The 19,232-nt window shown below is 52.4% G+C and overlaps 7 protein-coding genes across 7 annotated transcripts; 4 read left to right on the top strand and 3 right to left on the bottom strand.

Annotated features, from left to right (window-relative positions):
* Positions 1–599: 599 nt before the first annotated feature.
* Z520_04197 (uncharacterized protein) lies at positions 600–3,233 on the top strand (the record flags this gene model as incomplete). Its single annotated transcript, XM_016774707.1, has 1 exon — positions 600–3,233. The coding sequence occupies one exon, from the start codon at positions 600–602 to the stop codon at positions 3,231–3,233; it is 2,634 nt and encodes an 877-aa protein (XP_016634634.1).
* A 462-nt stretch (positions 3,234–3,695) lies between these two features.
* Z520_04196 (uncharacterized protein) lies at positions 3,696–4,877 on the top strand (the record flags this gene model as incomplete). The annotated part of the gene is made up of 1 exon (XM_016774706.1): positions 3,696–4,877. One exon carries the CDS (start codon positions 3,696–3,698, stop codon positions 4,875–4,877), a length of 1,182 nt encoding a protein of 393 aa, XP_016634633.1.
* Positions 4,878–5,244: 367 nt separating this feature from the next.
* Z520_04195 (uncharacterized protein) lies at positions 5,245–7,061 on the top strand (the record flags this gene model as incomplete). Its single annotated transcript, XM_016774705.1, has 2 exons — positions 5,245–5,629; positions 5,689–7,061. The coding sequence occupies 2 exons, from the start codon at positions 5,245–5,247 to the stop codon at positions 7,059–7,061; spliced, it is 1,758 nt and encodes a 585-aa protein (XP_016634632.1).
* Positions 7,062–7,724: 663 nt separating this feature from the next.
* Z520_04194 (uncharacterized protein) lies at positions 7,725–8,598 on the bottom strand (the record flags this gene model as incomplete). Its single annotated transcript, XM_016774704.1, has 2 exons — positions 7,725–8,227; positions 8,283–8,598. 2 exons carry the CDS (start codon positions 8,596–8,598, stop codon positions 7,725–7,727), a joined length of 819 nt encoding a protein of 272 aa, XP_016634631.1.
* A 2,911-nt stretch (positions 8,599–11,509) lies between these two features.
* On the bottom strand, positions 11,510–12,507 carry Z520_04193 (uncharacterized protein; the record flags this gene model as incomplete). Its single annotated transcript, XM_016774703.1, has 2 exons — positions 11,510–12,049; positions 12,109–12,507. The coding sequence occupies 2 exons, from the start codon at positions 12,505–12,507 to the stop codon at positions 11,510–11,512; spliced, it is 939 nt and encodes a 312-aa protein (XP_016634630.1).
* An 896-nt stretch (positions 12,508–13,403) lies between these two features.
* On the bottom strand, positions 13,404–15,497 carry Z520_04192 (uncharacterized protein; the record flags this gene model as incomplete). The annotated part of the gene is made up of 8 exons (XM_016774702.1): positions 13,404–13,628; positions 13,725–13,952; positions 14,022–14,151; positions 14,209–14,320; positions 14,387–14,533; positions 14,616–14,855; positions 14,933–15,037; positions 15,119–15,497. 8 exons carry the CDS (start codon positions 15,495–15,497, stop codon positions 13,404–13,406), a joined length of 1,566 nt encoding a protein of 521 aa, XP_016634629.1.
* A 2,133-nt stretch (positions 15,498–17,630) lies between these two features.
* Z520_04191 (uncharacterized protein) lies at positions 17,631–18,496 on the top strand (the record flags this gene model as incomplete). The annotated part of the gene is made up of 2 exons (XM_016774701.1): positions 17,631–17,829; positions 17,892–18,496. The coding sequence occupies 2 exons, from the start codon at positions 17,631–17,633 to the stop codon at positions 18,494–18,496; spliced, it is 804 nt and encodes a 267-aa protein (XP_016634628.1).
* Between the last annotated feature and the right edge of the window lie 736 nt (positions 18,497–19,232).

The following is a 19,232-nucleotide window of genomic DNA, read 5'->3' as shown; positions in this document are numbered from 1 at the left end:
AGTCTTCGCTTCGCTGATCTGCCGGTAAGATGTTCAGTCATCAGCCACTTTCAACGTGTGCGACCGCCGGCAGAGAGGTATAGCGTACGAAGGTACATGCTTTCCATGACAATTTCGCTGTCCAAAGCAGAGATAAGATGTATCTTTCCTGCGTTTGATGACTGCATCGTATTTTCGTGGCGCAGCACCGGGTGTCAGGCGGAAGTTGGAGCAGCCGAGTAGGCTTCTTGTTTTCCCACCAATGGCCACTGCGCTCCCTGGGCGCAGCCTGGAGAGCCACTGAGCCACCAAGCAAGCGAACCAACTGCTGTTCTTCTGTCGCCCATGCAGAGCCATGCTTGCGAGGCGGGAGCTGCAGCCGTGCAGATTGTTCCCCCTTCTTGGACCTGGCTAGCCACTGAAGCCAGGGACCTCAATCTACGGGGGTCTGTGCTCGTTCACCATCCTTTTTCCAACGTCGCCTCCACGAAATATTCCAGCATCCAGCGTAAAGGACGAGCCTTATATAAAGTGCTTTTTCATATGGTGGCATCCGCCTCTCCACGACCAATGCAGATTGCACTCAGGCACGCGTCATGATCACTCCTCCCCAGCCAGCCATGACCGCGCCGCTCGATCTGGAATCTGCAGGCCGGGAATTCGACAAATGGCTGGATTGGAATGGGACTGCGAATGCCTTTCCACGAGCTCCTCAAGAAGACAATCTTCCTATCACTACGCAAAACCTCCTCACTCTTCCGATATCTCCCTCATCGACCGCGAACGGGGATTCACACCCTGCCCAATTCAAGACCGACCTCCTCACCGCCCCTCCCGGCCAAGATCTGTTGACCCCCCGACACAGTTCAGCATCCCCAGAGTCGCGTTCTAGCCTCGAGATGCGACTCAGCGGAGATACTCTAAGAGAACAGCCAACCCCCAGCATGCGACCTATGCTCAAGCGGAAACTGTCCCCCACCGATGTACCAACAACAGACTATCAGCATGATGCTCCCACTCCTGCCGCCAAAAAGCGGCCGCACAACATAATTGAGAAGAGATATCGTGCCAATCTGAATGAGAAGATAGCAGAATTGAGGGACAGCGTGCCCAGCCTCCGTTTCGCGCAAAAGTCCAAGGTTCGGGAATCAGCCAACGGGGATTCTGACGATGATGACTTGGATGGCCTCACTCCAAGTAACAAACTCAACAAAGCTTCCATTTTGACAAAGGCAGTTGAATACATCCGTCATCTTGAGTTTCGCACAAAGCGCCTAGAGGAGGAGAACAAATCTCTGAAAGAACGGCTCGAGACCCTTGACAAGGTCATCGCTCAGGGCGGTCACGATGCGCAAAGAGCTGCTGCTTTCACAAGCAATGTGGTCATAGAAGAGTCTTCTCCCGCTTCAAACACCCATTCCCCTTCACCCGAATCGACAAACACACCCGCCAACCCTCCTCAGGGACTCATCCCGCTACCCGAGAGTTGGAGACGTCTACGACAAAACCAACCGCAAGAACACTATGGCCACATCTATCAGACTCCGTCAGAACGCTCCGTATTCAAGGGCAAATGGCCTACGAGGATTGTTCTAGGCTCTATCGCCAGCCTAATGGTGATAGATGGCCTCAGTGAGTCTGATATGGGCTCCGAATCCCGTGAGAAGGGTCTTTTTGGAATCCCTCTGGAGCTTCTTGATGGCTGGAAATTTCTACAGTCACCTCGAATATACTTGGCCGCTTTCAGCCAGTTTTGTCAGGCCGGTGGCATTTTACCCTTGGTCAAGGGATTCATTGCTCTGACATTCTTGGCCTTCCTCATCTTCTCATACTTGTTCAATTCGAAGCCTCCGCCAAAGTCCGACATCGAGGAATTGGGAACGCCTTCGAGACAGGTTCCAGCTCCCGCCTCACCCATTCAAGTTCGACGCCGCGCCTGGAGCACTAGTATGCAGGAGCTGCACCTTCCTCATCACCACTTCTTCCCCGAGTGGATGGCGATCACTTGTGAATGGCTCAAGTACACCTTTGGCTACCTCTTTGGAGCGCGGGCCTATGCTTGGCTTACCGGCCGCACTGCTGACGACGACGTGGCTCGGATCAAGACTTGGGACATTGCAATCGACGCACAATTGGCTGGCGGTGATGCCGAAGTGAGCCGAAGCCGACTGCTCCTGACAATCTTTGGGGCAGGGACTCTCCCCCGGTCGCCTTTGCGGTTGATGCTAAAAGCACTCCATTGCCGGGTGCTCCTGTGGAACGTGGGCTCACTCGGAACTGGAGTATCCAGGATCGCTAACCGTGTCGGGAAGTATTTTGCAAACCGGCAATGGAGTCGCGCCAAAGACTCGCACAGCAATTTACCCCTGCATCATCCGGATCCTCTCCCTCCGTACCTTTCGAACATGCTCGATATGCCGTGCGATCACGTATTCCTGGACACGGTCTGTCAGAGGGCCTACAATCTGATGTATGATCGGCCCACGCAGGAAGACTCTACCAATCCTCTGCTGGACGTTGTGGTGGAAGACCACGCAGTCCGATCTCCGCTTGATGCAGTTGCAGCATGGCGGTCAATGGTGTCATTGACAGAGGCTCTGGAGCTGTCCTTGCACTCCCCCGAGGCATTCGATCATGTCCAAGAGCACTTGAGTGCTGCGCTCAGAATTGCCCCACCTGGCTCTGCTGCCGAAACACGGGCGCTGGCCGCAAGCTCGGTCCTAAGCAATACCGCTCGCACGGACTATTTTCAACGAGCATCCGAAGCCATGAAAGTTTTGTCCGCCCCTGTCACGCAGCCAGAAACCGAAACTCGGCCGCCTTATTTTATTGACTCGTCGACTCCGCCATCCGCTAGGACTGATATTTTGAATTGCTTGCATTGCGCGGAAACTTTGCAGATCCTCGATCGGGAGGATCATAGTACTCAGGAGAATCAAGAGACGGCATTGGCCTTTTTCAGTTCGAAGAATCTTGAAATCGAAAGCACATACCTGTTGACGCAGGCTGCGAGGAAGCATCTTCTCGGGCGTTTGCCAGCTATTGAGAATCCAGCGACCGCTGGAAGAGAAGAGGTTCGCGCTCTACCACACGATCACATATTCGCGGCTGACGTGTTGGGTATGCAAAATAGCCGAAACAAGATCCCGCGCCGGTATAGTGAGACCAGCACCGACTCTGGTTATGTTAGTCAGGATACTTTTATATCCTACTGGGACACCGATATCGAGTCATCGCCCATTTCAAGGGCTTGATGCCCTTCGCGAGAGCCGGGATTGTTGTTGGAACGTGTAATAAAAGAAGCAGAGCTAGTCTTGTTCCCGAAGGCGGTACTTATGATAATGGGCCTTTCATTTTGTCGGACATCACAGGGATGTTGTCGATGTACAAGCTTTCCTCATAGCGCACTCATGAATTAATCACAGCCTTATGAACGAGCTAGATATTTCCACCAGCATTTCTCGCGGACCAAGCTGTGAAGCAGAGTTGAAAGCGTCAACCGCTGATCCCTCAGCCTTTATGGTCGTTGATGTTCGGTGATTTTCACCTTGTTTCGAATGACCCAAGATGATGTCATTTGAATAATTGCGTAGCGTCTGTAGTTGTGCTCGTGAACTCCTATTGCACTGAATATGTTCGGCAGTTCTGCATCTTCTTCGTTGCGAAGCTCTCGCCTGTGTTCACCTCCCGACTAGTGAACCACCGTGCTCCTAGAGATGGCTGACAACGACGATGCGAACGATGCCATCTGGCAAATCGGCGTCTTCGACGCCCACTGTCATCCTACTGATATCATGGCCTCAATCAGGGACATCCCCAGCATGAAAGCGAGAGCCCTTACCGTCATGGCCACAAGATCACAAGATCAGGAGATGGTCCGGAATACGGCACGGAAGTACCCTCGTCAGGACTCGACGTCGAGTTCTGGAGGCGAGGAGGCCTCGAAATACGTGGTCCCGGCGTTTGGATGGCATCCTTGGTTTTCCCACCAAATGTACGATGATGTGAAAGACGATAGTATTCACCCTGATCAGGTTGATCATTATAAAACCGTCTTGACTCCCACGCCAGATGACGAGGAGTTCCTGAAGGCTCTCCCTGCCCCTCGGTCGCTGCGTGAGTTTCTGCAGGAGACAGAGGAGAGATTGCAGGAGTTTTCCTATTCATTGGTCGGGGAGGTCGGCCTGGATCGTTCTTTCCGGCTGCCACAGGGCCCAAGTGCCATGACCGGCGACATGAAGAACAAGACGGGCGGTTCAGATGAGGATTACACGCCCGGATCTCGCGAGGGGCGACCACTGTCGCCTTACCGTGTCAATATTGATCACCAAAAGGCGGTCTTGAAGGCTCAGTTCGAGCTTGCTGCGAAGCTCCAGCGTCCACTCTCTGTGCACAGCGTGCAGGCTCATGGGTTGGTGTTTGACCTTCTGCAGGCGATGTGGAAAGGCCATCAGAAACCATCGAAGAGAGAAAGGAAAAGGGCCTTGAGCGCCCCAAAGGCCCATTCGAGCGAGAACAATCCAAACGTTGGCACTCAAGAGGCTAATCTTCCCCCATTCCCACCGAGGATATGTATGCACTCCTATTCCGGGCCCCCAGATGCACTGAAACAATTTCTCGCGCCGACAGTGCCGGCAGAAATCTACTTCTCCTTTTCGACGGCAATCAATTTCTCAAACGCTTCAACGGCAAAAGTCATCAGCGTCATCAAAGCGGTGCCCGACGATAGGATTCTTATTGAGAGTGACCTACACTGTGCTGGGGAAACGATGGACCGGCTTCTTTTGGAGATCGTACACAAGGTCTGTGAGGTGAAGGGGTGGGATTTGCGAGAAGGGGCCCAAAAGCTGAAAGCAAATTGGGAGAACTTCATCTTTGGCTCCAGTCCCCAAGGCTAGATTGTCTGTTCACTCTTGCAATTGAACTCGAGGCGACGGAGAGCCGTAAAAGGCACAGATCGGAATCAGCACTGTCGCCAAATGATTGAGGCCCAAACGCACAACTTCGCCCGAAGACGTCGTTCACATGTCTTGGGCTTTGGAGAGGTTGGAAGCGGAGTGCTTCACTGCACCAAGTGAAGTTCCAACCGGGTCTTCGAAGGTCGCAACGCGGTTTGCCATCTCGTGACGACAGCTCAAAGTACTGCCTCACCCAATTTGCGCGAGTTTTCTTTCCTTGAGTTGTCGCCTTTCCTCAGGGAGATCACATTCAGCAACCACTTTCGACAGGATGCACGGTCACCATCTCAGTGGACAAGCTATCGCAATGTCAGCCTCGTCTAAGGATGTCTTTCGTCTCGATCCTCCTCAGAGGTTTGCCTACACGGACTTTGTTATCAGAGCACCTCTTCCTCGACTTCCTCCGGGCATGCCTGCGGAAACGGCCATGCGAAAGTATCCACGCACGCGGTTGAAGAGGCTGATTAAGGTCGTGGAAGCTCGCTTGGGAAGACGCCGCTGCTTCTTCAGCGAATGCCAGCCGAGAGATCAAAAGAAGGAATCACAATTCGCGATTAGCAAGCTCTACGCCATGTATGAGGTCGGACACTGGCCAGGCGCGCTTGCGCAGTATGACTGGACACAATTTGTCATGGCGAACATCGAGCGAGACGCGCTGCGGAACGAATATGGACAGAGTGTGAAGCTGACATGTAAGTCTCTGTTCGACCATCTTAGATACCGTGAGCGCCGCTGATGAGTTTCTGCCCAGTGCCCATGCTTCCAGCCTCTGCCGTGCCGATTTATCAGGAAATGTTACGGCAGGAAAATAGCGATTCGGCGAGAATAGACGTCAACTCAGGCCATATCGCGGGAGTGATGTTCAAGGGCCAGGTTCGCTCCTATCCCGAAGAAGACTCGTCGAGACAACCACGACGTGAGAGTCCAGATCAACCGCACGGGTTGGTGCGGACCCCGTTCGTGCCGCCGCTTTCGTCTTCTCCAAACATGCGCGATGCTCTCTCCGAGCTCAGCAGCGAGCAGCTACAGGAGCTAGTTCGTGATGACCAAATGTTTCGTACCGCCTACGAGTACCACCAAAGAGTGGTCCAAAAGGAGCTGAAACAAATGTACCGCTTTTATCTGCGCTGCGTCTGTCGGCAGCCTGGGATGCACCTCTTCACGTGGCAGGAAGTCGTCCACGAAGCAAGAACCATGATCAAGCTGACGTTCATCCAGCAACTGGAGAAATGGAGGCAACAACAGCCAGACATCCGGTTTGATATCCAGGACTCGACGGGGACTATCGTAGACCTCCAGCTGAGATACCTGATATCACGAGTCCGACATTTCGATCCGATTCCCGCGCAAGCTTCGCACCAATTTCGAACAGAACTCACACGAAAGCATCAGATCGCCGCGATGCTGAGGCAGCGGCGGATCCTCCGAGAATGGACAACGGCCATCGCAGAGCGGTCCAGCGTGCGCGACGGGGAGAGATATCGCAGAGAAGGCGAGCATATCATGGATATGTGGACCGGCGCCGTTGAAGAGTATGAGGCGTTCAACGAACGGAACAGGAAGGAGAACGTGGTGCTCACGGCCGGTATGATACCCATGGCCTCCCAGCTTCGCGTTCGAGCGTCGGCGGCTCAAGTACAGACTCCAGGGAGTGGGGAGCGACAACAGTGGCTGCAGGTGGGCTCCTCGCAACCCTCTCCGCACTCGCGAGAACAGGGCGAAAGTCCAATGCCGACCCGGGGAGAAGGACAGGAACAGCCGCATACACAACTACCGCCACAGATGCAGGCCCCAGGACAGGACCATACGCAGGAGGGTCTGACAATCATGGAAAAGGCATTGACCGAGGCACAAGAACAAGGACAACGTGCAGAACACGCCTCCTCAGGACAAGGGCTCTCGCAGCAGCAAGGTCATTTGCAGACTGCTGCAGCGGCGCAAAAGCAACCACCACATGAACCATATGCACCTGCGCCCGGATTGGAGCAGGTCCACCCCGAAGACCATACACGGTTTGTGGAGCGGATGACATTGAAGGCGTTGGACATACGGTCGCGATTATCTCTCCCTTCCTCTAGTGGTGGAAGCAAGACAGACAAGGGGAACATGTTGACCTTGCATTGAGCCCGTCCATAACGGTTAATGAAAAACTAGGTAATCCTCCTTCGAGCCTCTGCCCCCCCCTTCAACATCTCATAAATTCTGTCAATATCGCGTTAAATAGCCTCCGGTGCTTCCGTGATCGCCCTACTTGGGAGTAAGGTAAGAAAAATAACGCCCGCAATCTCTCACCTTTCCATTCCTCCCCGAGCTCGGTGACAACGTTAATGATGATGAACTCCCTTTCGGACAGGTCTAGGTCCCCTCTTGTGCTGGGTACGGCAATTCCTAGTCACTGCGAAGCAATTTTCTCAGTTACTTACAGGATCGTGAAGAACATAGAATTGATACCTGCCATCTCACCGATCAATACCTGCCGCCTTCAATAGCCCCAGCTTTCCTTCCTCCAGAAGATCCAGAAGATCCAGAAGAAGAAGGCTGCGAGTATACAGTAGCTGTAAAAATACAATAATACCAAAGTAAGAAATGGCATCAGCAGGGAAAAGCAAGTGGAGATGCGAAAGACCTCCAGCTGGCAGCACGCGGAATGAACACGGGACGCGCAGCCATGTTTCTGTGAATGCCGCGCTAAGAGCAGGTGGTACACATTACAGCCAGTTGCGGTAGAGCGACTTTATCGAGGGCGTGAAGACAATGTAGCACGGTGGTAGCCAGTGACCGAATGCTTTATTGAATTCTGATTACATGAGGCTTAAGATATAGGCCACTAGTACCATTGTGCCACTCCCCATCAGCCCATTCAAAGTCGTCTAATTCATCCTTCGCTAACGAGAGCAGCCCAGCCCTGCGAAAAACTTCAGAATTCTTCGACGTTGGTGTCAGGATTAAACACAGAAGCGATTCCCCATTGACACTCTTCATGGCCCTCATAGGCAAAGCATACAAGTCATCATTGGTCTGGAGGTCTTCATCGTCATCCATGCAGCATGATGAACCGGCGCCTGGAAACATGCTGAACATATATTCCGGAAGCACTGCAAGTTCTGGCATCTTCTCCAAGGCTCCTGAAATGATGATTGTGCCACGATTGGCGTCAATGTTGTCACATTTTGTGACTGAGTCGATATCGATAGCGCGTATCTCTACCAGTGGTGGCCCCCAGGCAATATCGAGTCGACCTTGGGCAAAATGCACTCTTCCTTGAACCGATGCCCAGGACCATGATGGTGCTTGATAAAATCAATGTCTGCCTTTTCACATGGGATTAGTGTCATATTGACGTACCTGGGGATGGGCTGATTCTGTAGGACGGCTCCCAATTTGCTTGACGACCCTTCTCTATGTACCAAAGGAGATCAAATAGCAAATTGCGTTCCCACAATCCAGCAACATAGTTATCTCCTGTAAGGACTCTCATCCTTTCAGCAACTCCAGAGAGCGCGTACAGCTTATCGGAGCTCTTTGTGAGACCACTAACCGTGAATTGCTCCACGATTTTCGTCCATGGAGCGTATAGGTTCGTAGATCTTGAAGTTTCGGTCCTCCAAGACTTTGGGCAAAGTGTAGAGTCGTCATCAATGTCTTCGGGTTCGAAATCCATCACTTTTCCTATTCCCCACGGAAATGTTTCACAGGCTTGAAGTTCCCGACATTCCCAGAATAACTGGGTATGAAAAGAAAGCGTGCGAGGGCTTAGAAGTCGCTCTTGGAGAACCCATCCGCGTCTATTCAGTGGTGTTTTGGTAATTCCAAGGTGCCAAAGCCCGCTAAAGAGGCAGTAGGAGGATTGCTTATGTCCATTCCAGTTGGTGTCAAGTCGAAACGGAGATGTCAAAGAGGGATCTCTGTCCAGAAACAATCGCTTATACCCTTCTGATGCGGCGGTTGCTGCAATGTTGCAATACGATCTCTCGTATATCTTTCCCATTGACGCAGACTCCCGAATCCAATCCTGCTCACAGTTCTGAATAATACAAAGGGAATCGATCCAGAGGTATTTGACGCCTAGGCGTTTCGTGGCTGATATCGCATCCTTGAATGTGGGTATGAGAGCCTCGGAAGGGATTGCCTGTTGATACTGAGTGATGTTGGAGGATGTCAGGTTTTCCGTTTCCCTAGAGCCCCATCTATAGCTTAGAGCAACATAAGCAGGACATACAGTTCCGATCTGGCCATTTTCAGGAAGAATCAGCCGTGGAGCACAATTTTCCGCGGGGCTTCCAACGTCGATGAGTCTAGTTGGTAACCAACCATCTTCCTCGCGGCTGGACGAGCATTCTCGATGATGGTGAGCGCAGTTCTCTACCCAAGAACCTATTAGTTTCCAAGCTACATCAGAAGATGTGTTTAGCATTTCGATTCCGCGACCATACGGTCGATAGTCTACCTCTACACCTCAATATACATGTGTTAGGAGCAATACCAATCATAATTATTAGATGGATTTAGACATACCCTCGTTCGACAAAAGTCTTATATGTACTTGTGCCAAAGATATCCCAAGTTCGTCAAACCCACAGGTTTCTCTGCTCCGTCGAAGGGCATAAGATACGCCATCTTCCTTAAGCCATGGCTGGGTTTCCAAAACGGATAGAACAGCTTTTTGAAAGAAATAACAAATTTTACAACCGATCTTTGAAGAGGCTTCGATGTCGTCGACTGAACGTTTGCGATAAACAATGTTGCTGTCCCCCTCTTCAAATTTGCGGTCGACAATGCTTGTACATACCTGACAGAGGCTGTGGTTTATCGAGTTTCTGTCCTCCTCGGTCCCGCCTAGCACGACTTTGGTACCAGCTGGTGTGCTCATGCTGGCTGAGCTCTGTCAGCCACCTCAGTGGCGAAACACTAGAAAAGAGGTTCGTTCAGATGATACGAGAAGCAGGTTAAAATGCTTCTTAGATTTCACTGTCGTCTTCGCCATATCAAAATTCGGCGTACATGTGCTTCAACGAGACTTTTGGTAAGAAATTAGACATCAGTCTAGTGACAACATGCCGAAAATCGTAGGGATGGTTTCGGTCCTTGGCATCAAAAAGCTATTTTGAATGACAACATGCTCAGTGTAATGTATTGATATAACGTGTATTATGAGCCCGAGATCCATGTTGCTGGGAATGTGCCTAATCCATTAAGCTTATCCATTATAGAGAAAGGGCTGCAAGAAGTGGATCAGTGTCATGATCTGAAAATAAAACTGTATCGGTTTAATAGGACACCGATTTCGCACACCACTGTATGTAAATGTGCGTGTGTGTGTGTGTATCTGTGTTAAATCCCGTCTCGATTTCTCCGTAATATTCAATCTCCTAGAGACTCGAGAGCCCTTTCCCAGAAACGAAACATTGACTGACACCCTTCCTCTTCCTCTTCCTCTTCCTTCTGTCTTGATCTTCGTTAATGGAGAACAGGAGGTCATATTTTCGTGAGTTCACCTCGTACAGGCCCTCCTGAATGAGTCCCTTCCCAATATACGTCGACGTTAAAAGACTCCTCTTCCCCAAAACACACAGTTCCGTGCTACCGTTGTGGAAGCATGATCTCTCCTGTCCTATCTTCACGGTCATGTCTAGCTCGTTAGAGATGCCCCGTGAATCAAATGAGGTGGGTAGATCAACCATTTCCTCGGCCGGCTGGTGGCACCGCACGCTTTCTGCGACACCCCCTTCCACGATTTCAGGCCCTGCCAGAAGTGACAAGTCGGGAAATTGAGATGTTTGGTACCTGACTGCGTGCCTGCCCGTCATGGATGAATCGCTGGCCATGAGCACTGCGATCTATTGAGGCACTGTGCGACAATCTCTGGATCTGTATATCCCTCATTATGGGCTTACGCGCATACCCCCTCTTAGACCAGCTTCTCCAGAATCCAGGATGTGCATTCTGGCATAAAGGCCAGTATTTTCGAGCTCGCAATGCCTCAGAAATATCCGTCTCGGGGTGACGAAGCCGGTGCGGAGATAGGACGTGGCGCGGAATGTGTCTTGGTGCTCTGGACCCCGGAAGGGTAGGATTTTCGAGCATCGGACTGTCATTGAATGATCGTAATCGTGTCGAGCATTCCCTTCCATTACGTCTTCAATCATGCAACGTCCAAACGTCTCGAATATCTGTCGGATGTCTCTTTCCAGGTACGGGCAAGTTGACGCGAAGAGACAAAGGCAAGACTTCAGGCTTGCAGTTCAATGATTGTCGCCAAGCTGCCTCTCGATCGGCAAGATATTGAGCTCTGCCGGTGGGCCATATGCGTGCCATAAGGGAGGCGCGAAGGTGAGTTCGGAAGTTGATAGTCGAGGACTCACAGGCAGCGGCCATATGGCCGTCTTCGTGTGCTGTTGTTGCTCTAGTGCTAGTGTCCCCGGCATCTGGGGCTTCTTGAGAACAAAAGAAGCGGTGGTCTCCTCTTTGATCGGATGTTGCAGCAACAAAGTCCAAGCAGCACGCTGGTAGTGTGTGAACGAGCAGATGCCGTCAACTTTCAACTGGAGTCGGTGTTCCTTTCTCTTGCCACCTTAGCTATCCAACAACAGATATGCCGCTTCTACCTGCCCACTGTTATCAACACTGTTCTCTGCGCCACGGTCATTTTTAAGAAAACAGTTCCCCTGAATACCTCCCCTACTGAGTGCAAGAGTAATGTTGGCGCCGTAGACGACCGCTTGGCACCCATCGCCAGCGATATTGTTTGCAGCGCATTGGTCGATGCACTCGTCAATGCTGTACGCAATGACAGCAGTCAGGTCGACCACAGATCCGCCGCTCAGGGCTGCGACCCCACTTGGCCAATCTGTATCGCAGAGAATAGTCCAGGTTGCGTCGGTGAACAAGGGGGACACATAGTTTGTGTTGTTGTCTGCGGGACAATTGTAGCTTCCCTCGCCGGTGGTTGTGGCAGTAGAAGCAGAGGCGGTGGAGGTGGTGGATGTGCTTGTGGACAAGGATGAGGACCGGGTTGTCGTGGAAGTAGCAGGCTCGGAGGTGGCTGTAGAAGCGGACGCAGAGGTAGTCGCGACTGCTGTCGGGATTGCGGTAGCGGAAGACGTGCTGCTGGTCTTCAAGGACACAATGTCAATCGGAGCACGAATACAATGTGAAACAGGTCCAACTTCACCTTTGCTGAGTCGGCACTTGCACTGTCTGACTTGTTTTTGTTTGCAAGTACACCTCCTATACTTCCTCCGATGATGGCGGCGACTATCAAAGCCGTAGCTACGGCGAGCACGATTATGAGGGCTCTGCGGCTCAGACCACAGAACTTTCGTTTCGAACTTTGCTTGGACCAGGCAGGGTTCTCTGGAGCATCCGTTAGAAGTTGATCAGCCGCTTCCAAGCCTCCACCTCCGCTGCCGCCATTTGTACTGTCGTTGTTTGTGTTGTTAGGATTGGCAAATGCATAGGCGTCCGGATATGGCTGTGTCTGCGGGACGACCTCTTTACCATGGTCGATGTTGGACGCAATCTGCTTGTCGCTATAGGACGAGTGGTCTCCGGTAGGCGGTGGGGAAGCCATAGATGGCTCTCAAGCATGAAGCGCGATGGAATTGAGCAAAAGTGACCGTGATGAGAGAGTGAAATGCGACCGCAGATCGAAGCATGATCAGGCGGGAGCAGGCCCCAAGTCTGCATCTCTGGTATGGAGATGTGGACACCACGCGGGTCGTCAAAGTTCAAAGTGGGCATTGTTTGGTCTAGCGGCGCAAGGACTTCTGGTGCATGCCTGTAACGGACTGGCGAGGCGTTTGGCAAGAGCACCAGAAACACAGGACAGAAGGAAAAGGCCAGAAAAGCTGGCGAAACAGACCCATAGTCGCAAGACAAGGCATGAAACCAGCCAGTCAACGCCACACGCAACTCGCACTCGCAGGGGTCGAGCAGCAACACATCGGAAGCATGCATGCATCGCCAAAGTCAACACGACACAACAAAATATGCGTACAGACCTGCAGCGTATCAATCCTCGAGGACTGGCCATGGACAGAAAGCCCTCGATCCAGCGGCAAACGAGACTTTTGATTAGGATGCGCGATGCCAATCAAGTATGAAGAGACAAGATCAAGTCATTTAACGGAGGAGGCGAGGAGGAAACAACAAGGGATCCCCGGGTGGATGCCGGGGCTTGGCGGCGACAGTCGAGAAACGGCGCGGGACGCCTGGCCAAGTCCGCCTGCCGTGTGCAGTGTGCACAGCCACGGTTCCACCAGCTCAGAGTCGCTTAGCTATTGGCTCGGTGCCAGCCAAGGGCCAGGTCAGGATGCACCCGCGAGTCGTTCAGCCTGACGAGGCTGACAGGCTCCCTTCTAGGTACTCGGTACACTCAATGCGATCACCTAAGAATTGAGTATCTCCTCCCGAGGCAATCCAGGAGTCCATTGAGATGTGACTGAACGACTACTCGGCACACAACTTCTACAGCTTCCCGGACGGTCCCTTCTTCAGTGTGAATAGGTTCCTCTGTCCATCGTTCCGGACCCGCCCCGTCCGTCCAATCTTCTCGTCTCTTCCGGACGAAAGCTGCTTCAACGTCTCCTCGTCCGCGTGATTGGCTATAAACCGGTGGTCGGAGCTCTTCAGTCGACCGACGACGTATGCTCGGAGCGGGGTATTGTCGCGCTTGAATTCGACAGTGTATGTCTGTTGGGTGGTTGAGCGGAGCAATCAGCATTTCCGCCCATATTTATAGTAGAGGACGCTGGGAGGAGGTGCCAAATCTTGGAAGGTTACACATACCTCGATAACAGCATCCTGCTCCCCTTCGACTTTGCCATCGACCTTTGGAACTGGGATGTCGGTCACAAACTCCGGCAATGGGTCTCTGTCAGGGTAAGGGGAGCCGCCTCGTCGGCGCGTCGTCGACAGACATATCACATGCTGGTAGGTCATGACACCACCGTTCGCAAGGATCAGACCGTGTCGACCCTTCCCCTTTCTCAGTTGTCGCGTCATCTCTGTCAAAGCCTGCGGGAAGGAGAGAAAAGAGTGAGCCGTTGCCTGCCATTTCCCTGACGAAAGAATGCGGAAACTTACGTGCATGGAGTAATTGTTTCCTGCACCACCGAAGCTGGTCAGCCCCCCAAGGAGAGTTATAGGCTTGCTCCCATGTGTTATCGGCAGGTTCAGATGTGATGCGGCGATTTTCGGGACAATCGGGAAACATCTGCACCAAATATATGTCAGAGACTGCAATAATGGCCAGCTACTGGCGCTGGCTTACGAATAAAAGTCGAAAAGGTCGATGTCTTCCTTGGTCAGACCAGACACATGCAGACCTGCATCGATGGAGCGTTCGATTGACGGACTCGTGAAATAGTTCGGTCGTTCCCAGACTACGCGATCAAACACTCAGTAACTCTGCAAATCATGCCTCTCCGAAAGGCTGAGGAGATACACACAGTTACTACTGTCCTGCGTGCCAGCACCACCAAGGACGTATATCCACTTTGTCTTTGGGATGCCCAGTTCTTCCGCGTAGTCCGTCGAGGTCAGGATGCACGCGCCGGCCAGATTGATGGTGTTGAACGCATTCATCAGAAGCGGATCTAGCGTCGCTTTCGGTCAGCACAAACCTGCACCGACACACAAACCTCTCACCGCCTTCCCTGGTGACTGGCAATAACTCACAAGGGAAGCATATCATGCGATTGCGCTTCGTTACCGTCCCGATGACTTCCTTCGTGGCAGCTGGCTTGCCGTAATTCCAAGCATAAGGTTGGTTCTCTGCCACTTTGGCGAATTCGGCGTAAAGCTGAGACGACTCGTCGTGGTTTTCGGGTATTGATTGACCGCGGTGCGCACGGAAGGCGTTCTCGAAGAGCGGATAGACGTGGATGGGCGCTCCTATCGAGTGGACGGCTCCAATATCTTGGGAGGGTTGTGAGTAAATTCTGAGGATCAAGAAAAAGAAGCAGAACACAGCTTGATTGAATTGCCACATTTACCTTTGCCCAGATCTCTGCCTGTAGGAGTGAAAGCTTTATCGACTCTTTCCTTGGTCTTGGTCCATCCTGGCGGCGGTAGCTTCTTGGCAGTAGCGCACGCAGTCACTATGTCAGAGAGAGGAGGATTAGCATCGAGACAACGCTCCTGCTGGAGAGAGAGTGTGTTCGGTAGAGCATGTCTCTTACAGGATGCCAATGCCTCTCCTCCCGTAACAACTGCGACCTTCGTCTGGCCCTTTGAAATTCTCCTCGCGGCTTGATCGAATAGTTTGGCAGGCTTGTTTCCGCCGTGGTCACTGTAGAATTGATGCCGAGCGTTGACCCCTAACGCGCGGCCAATGTCACCCGGGAGGTCGTCATATGGCCACGTCCACGTGCGGACCACGTCGATGCTATCAATGGCAGCCTGAAACTGCTGCTTCTTGTCCTGGGGGAGACCAGTGTCTTCCAGCGCGATATTGATGGCGTTCAGGATTAGTGTCAATGGTTCCTGCGCGTCAGCGACCGAGGTTGACCGATTGACGAAGTCGCCAACGCCGACAACGATGGGAATCTGAGGCGACATGGCTGCGACGAGTTGGACTTCACGCGACGAACAAAACTCACTATCTGTATCGACAACGCAGAATCATCTTCAATAAAAACTGGATGCCAGTCTCACGAGTCGAAACATGTCCAAAGGCGGAGAAAGAGGTGCGTTGATTGGACAGAGGTCTCCATTGCCGAACTGACGCTGATGACCACCCACAGTAAGCCGAGGTATTGAGTACTTTCGTGGCATCAAAAAGAGCCCCTGAGATGCCGTGCCCGCTGTCGGCACAGCGGCTGTCGCTTGGATCAAGCTCGATTCGAGGTTCACGGTGCTGCGGGCTCCCATCGTATCCGAATTGACATCAAGCAAGCAATCGAAAGAGCTTGAGACAAGATTGCATTGAGCTCTGTGCCTTCGCAGCCTTTCTCCCACAAACCTGCAACGCCTGGGTATGAAGATCTCACATCGATATCTCCAGAAGCAGCACACTTGGGCAGATGTACGCCTGTGGATTGTGGACCTTCCCAACTGAGGCCTATTCATCACAGAGCCGCAGAAGAAAAACCGAATGGTATCAATACGCCTGGGATATGGGTGGGTTGCGACACAGGATGCACGACCAAGTCTTTTTTTGAATGATAGAAGCCTCGTGGCGCAGTTGTTTCAAGACCGCGGACCCCAAGCTCATAAGTGAAGCAGACCTCTACAAGTCACAGGCACACTGTCGCAGGCGACCCAACCAACAAAACATGAAGCCCTAAAGTCCTCCTTGGAATACCCGCCAGCTAAAAAACAAAGTGGTCTGCTGCCAACTCTTCTTAGACAAGAACCAAAACGCGATATCCAAAAGTGATTGATAGGGTACTTGCTGCCTTGAGCTCCAATCCGCACGCGGAGCTACGCCCTGTCCTAGGAAATGGATCAAGCTCCTTGTCGGGCTCCGTGATGGGATGTCGCGGCCCGTCGCGGTATATTGTTTTACCAGATGGCCCACTGGAGGGACGAGCCTGTCTAAGGACAAGTACCGAAGAGAGGTACAGTGCACTCTGGGCAGCGGGATGGGCACATGCAGTTGCTTCGGGTGGATATGAAGTCCACAATGACGACGGAAGCACTGGCCTCTAAAAGGTGCGTCTGCACGCAGTTGGCCGTCGACAAATAATAAGAAGCTGCAAGCCTGCAAGCTAGTTGTTTGCCAACAGCATGACCTCAGGAGGAGATGACTCCTTGAAGGTTTTGGCAGATGTCTAGCAGCACCACCTTTCACTTGGCACTCTCTTGTCCGGAGTTGTACTACCTCTGCTTCGTGTTTTTCTGTGACACCTCATCGACACGTGGAGTATGCCTGAGGCAGCACATGCTCATGGAGTTTGAAAACCAGCGAAAGATCTTGGCCGCATAGGCATTCAGCTTCTCCTGTTAGATCAAATGACCCGTGCAGCCCCACCTTGTTATAGACCAAGAAATGTCAACAGCACGCCTTGTTCATAGCCTCATGCTGGCTGTCGACGAGAGTTGAGGCTGATCGATGTGCGCACTCATCAAGCACGTTCCGAGGGATGGCGCATGCCCCTCATCGGGACTCAGGGCTCGTCTTCGTGGTGGCTAGTAGCGTCGGTAGCCTCACACGCCTCGGTAGCCTCAGACCGGAGGAAAACAGCGGAGAGCCACTCGATATAATGTTTCCGGTGGAAATAGAAAGACCTTTTCAAGGCATTGACGGAATAATGCGTAATACGGAAACCTGTAACGCCGGCTAATCCTTTATGCGGATTGGAACACAAAGTCAACCCCGTCGTATGGAGATCTCGTCTGCATGAAGATCTTGTGGAGATTTCGCAGTCCGAGTTCGAAGCTTGTGCGGAGAATCCGCGATGGGATTTTCGCGCTTGGGAATACGATTGCAGGCTTGCAGCGCCCAGCTCCAGGGACCAGGAACACTCTTCATACTTTAGCCGTCACGGCTTGTCGCCACCATCCCTTGCTTGTGGGGGTCGCCTCCACGTCCGGTTAACGGAGCCGTTCCGTTGCTTGTTGGGAAGGGTACCTCGTCATATAAGCATGGCGATCTCTTGGGCGTTGTCGTTTTCATATCTCTACGGATTGAAAACTCCCATCCTTTTGAGGCATTGTGCGGACATTGGCAGTCTTTGAGCATCAAACAGTATGGCCGACGAAAGCAGCATGGACGATTCGCTTGAGCTTTTCAAAAGGAGAAGCCGGATGGCTCGATGGCGACAGTATTTGGCAGAAGATGCAAACAAAGAATGGGGAGATCTGGTTTTGATTGTCGCCTGTTTCATATCAGGTCTGGTTGACAGTGCAGTCTTCAACGTCTGGAGCTGCTTCGTGAGCATGCAGACCGGTGAGTCCCCGGGTGCGCGTATAGTGGTCAAGGACTGGATGGCTGACATGAACGGGCTGCAGGAAACACCGTATATGTTGGTTTGGGCATGTCTGGTCAACCTTTGAGTCAGCCATATCGTTGGGTGAAGTCTGGCACGGCGATCCTCAGTTTCTGCTTGGGGACCTTTTTCTTCAGCCGAGCCTGTCGTTTCTTTGGCCCGCTTCGCCGAGGTACTCTGAGCGGCTCGTGCCTGTTTCAGGCTCTGCTCTGCTTCATCAGCGGGATCCTCGTGGTCAGCGACGTTGTCCCCAACGATGCCGGCAGCCGGCTACCCTACAACTACATCGTCCTGCTGCCTCTGGGGCTCCTCTCATTTCAATCGGCCGGTCAAATAGTCATGAGTAGGATGTTGTTGTACAACGAACTGCCAACGGTTGTCCTCACAAGCACATACTGCGACCTGATGTTCGATCCCACCCTATTCACGGCACCCATCACCCAGAATCCAAAGCGCAACCGCAGATTTGTGTCCGCCGTGGCGCTTCTGCTTGGAGCTGGACTCGGAGGCGTTTTGACCGAGGGCGGCGATATTTCTAATCCTCTCTGGATCGCAGGAGGCACCAAAGTCGTGATGGGCGTGGTGTGGCTCTTTTGGAGAGCAGAGGGATCTATCCGGTTGGAGTAGACGAGCGGTGCTGGTCTCTTCGGAGCAGTCGCAGCCACTGGCTGGAGGGCGGGAAAATTACCTCTGTGTTCACATGGCGCGATGGCAAGAGGCGCTCTGAGCGGCGGAAAGGCCGAACCTCATGTATATATTCTTTTCAAGAAGAGAACCGGCTGGTTGATCGATCAACTCAGTCAACAACGATCAACCGCATGATCTCTGGACTGCCACACGTGATAGTCACGGATAAACATATTGTTCCGAGAAAAGGGGGCAACATGTCAAACCCCTTTGTTCTACCGTGAATACATTTTCCCTTCACCTTTCCCGTCTCTCACCAGTCGACCGTCTTTGACAGGGACTGTCTCGGATCCCGAAATTGACCGATGGAGCTGACCGCAACCGGGCTGGAAATCATGCCTTATCTCTCGCAAGTCCGTAGCCGCTGGCCATCCGCCTCGCCAGCTGTGGAGAAAACCGGATCAGGCTCGAACTGGCGGTGAAATTGCGGCTCCGGCTAAATGTTACGACAAAGGGGACATTATTGCATTGCTTCTGAGAATAGTGGAGCGCAGTCAACAAAAAAAAGTAGGTAGATGGTATCTGCTGGTGATAGATATCCTGCATCCACAGCGCCTCGGTCATATAACAGAGGCTCTTCTCTTCTGCCCTCATAGGACTGTACAAAAGGAAAACGCCTTTCGGCAGGTCGCGTCGCCGCACCATGTGCACTGCCATCGCCTTTGCCCAGGAAAGG

Source organism: Fonsecaea multimorphosa (assembly GCF_000836435.1).
Source record: "Fonsecaea multimorphosa CBS 102226 unplaced genomic scaffold supercont1.6, whole genome shotgun sequence".
Classification (NCBI taxonomy): Eukaryota; Fungi; Ascomycota; class Eurotiomycetes; order Chaetothyriales; family Herpotrichiellaceae; genus Fonsecaea; species Fonsecaea multimorphosa.
This window is presented reverse-complemented; position numbering and strand designations above follow the sequence as displayed.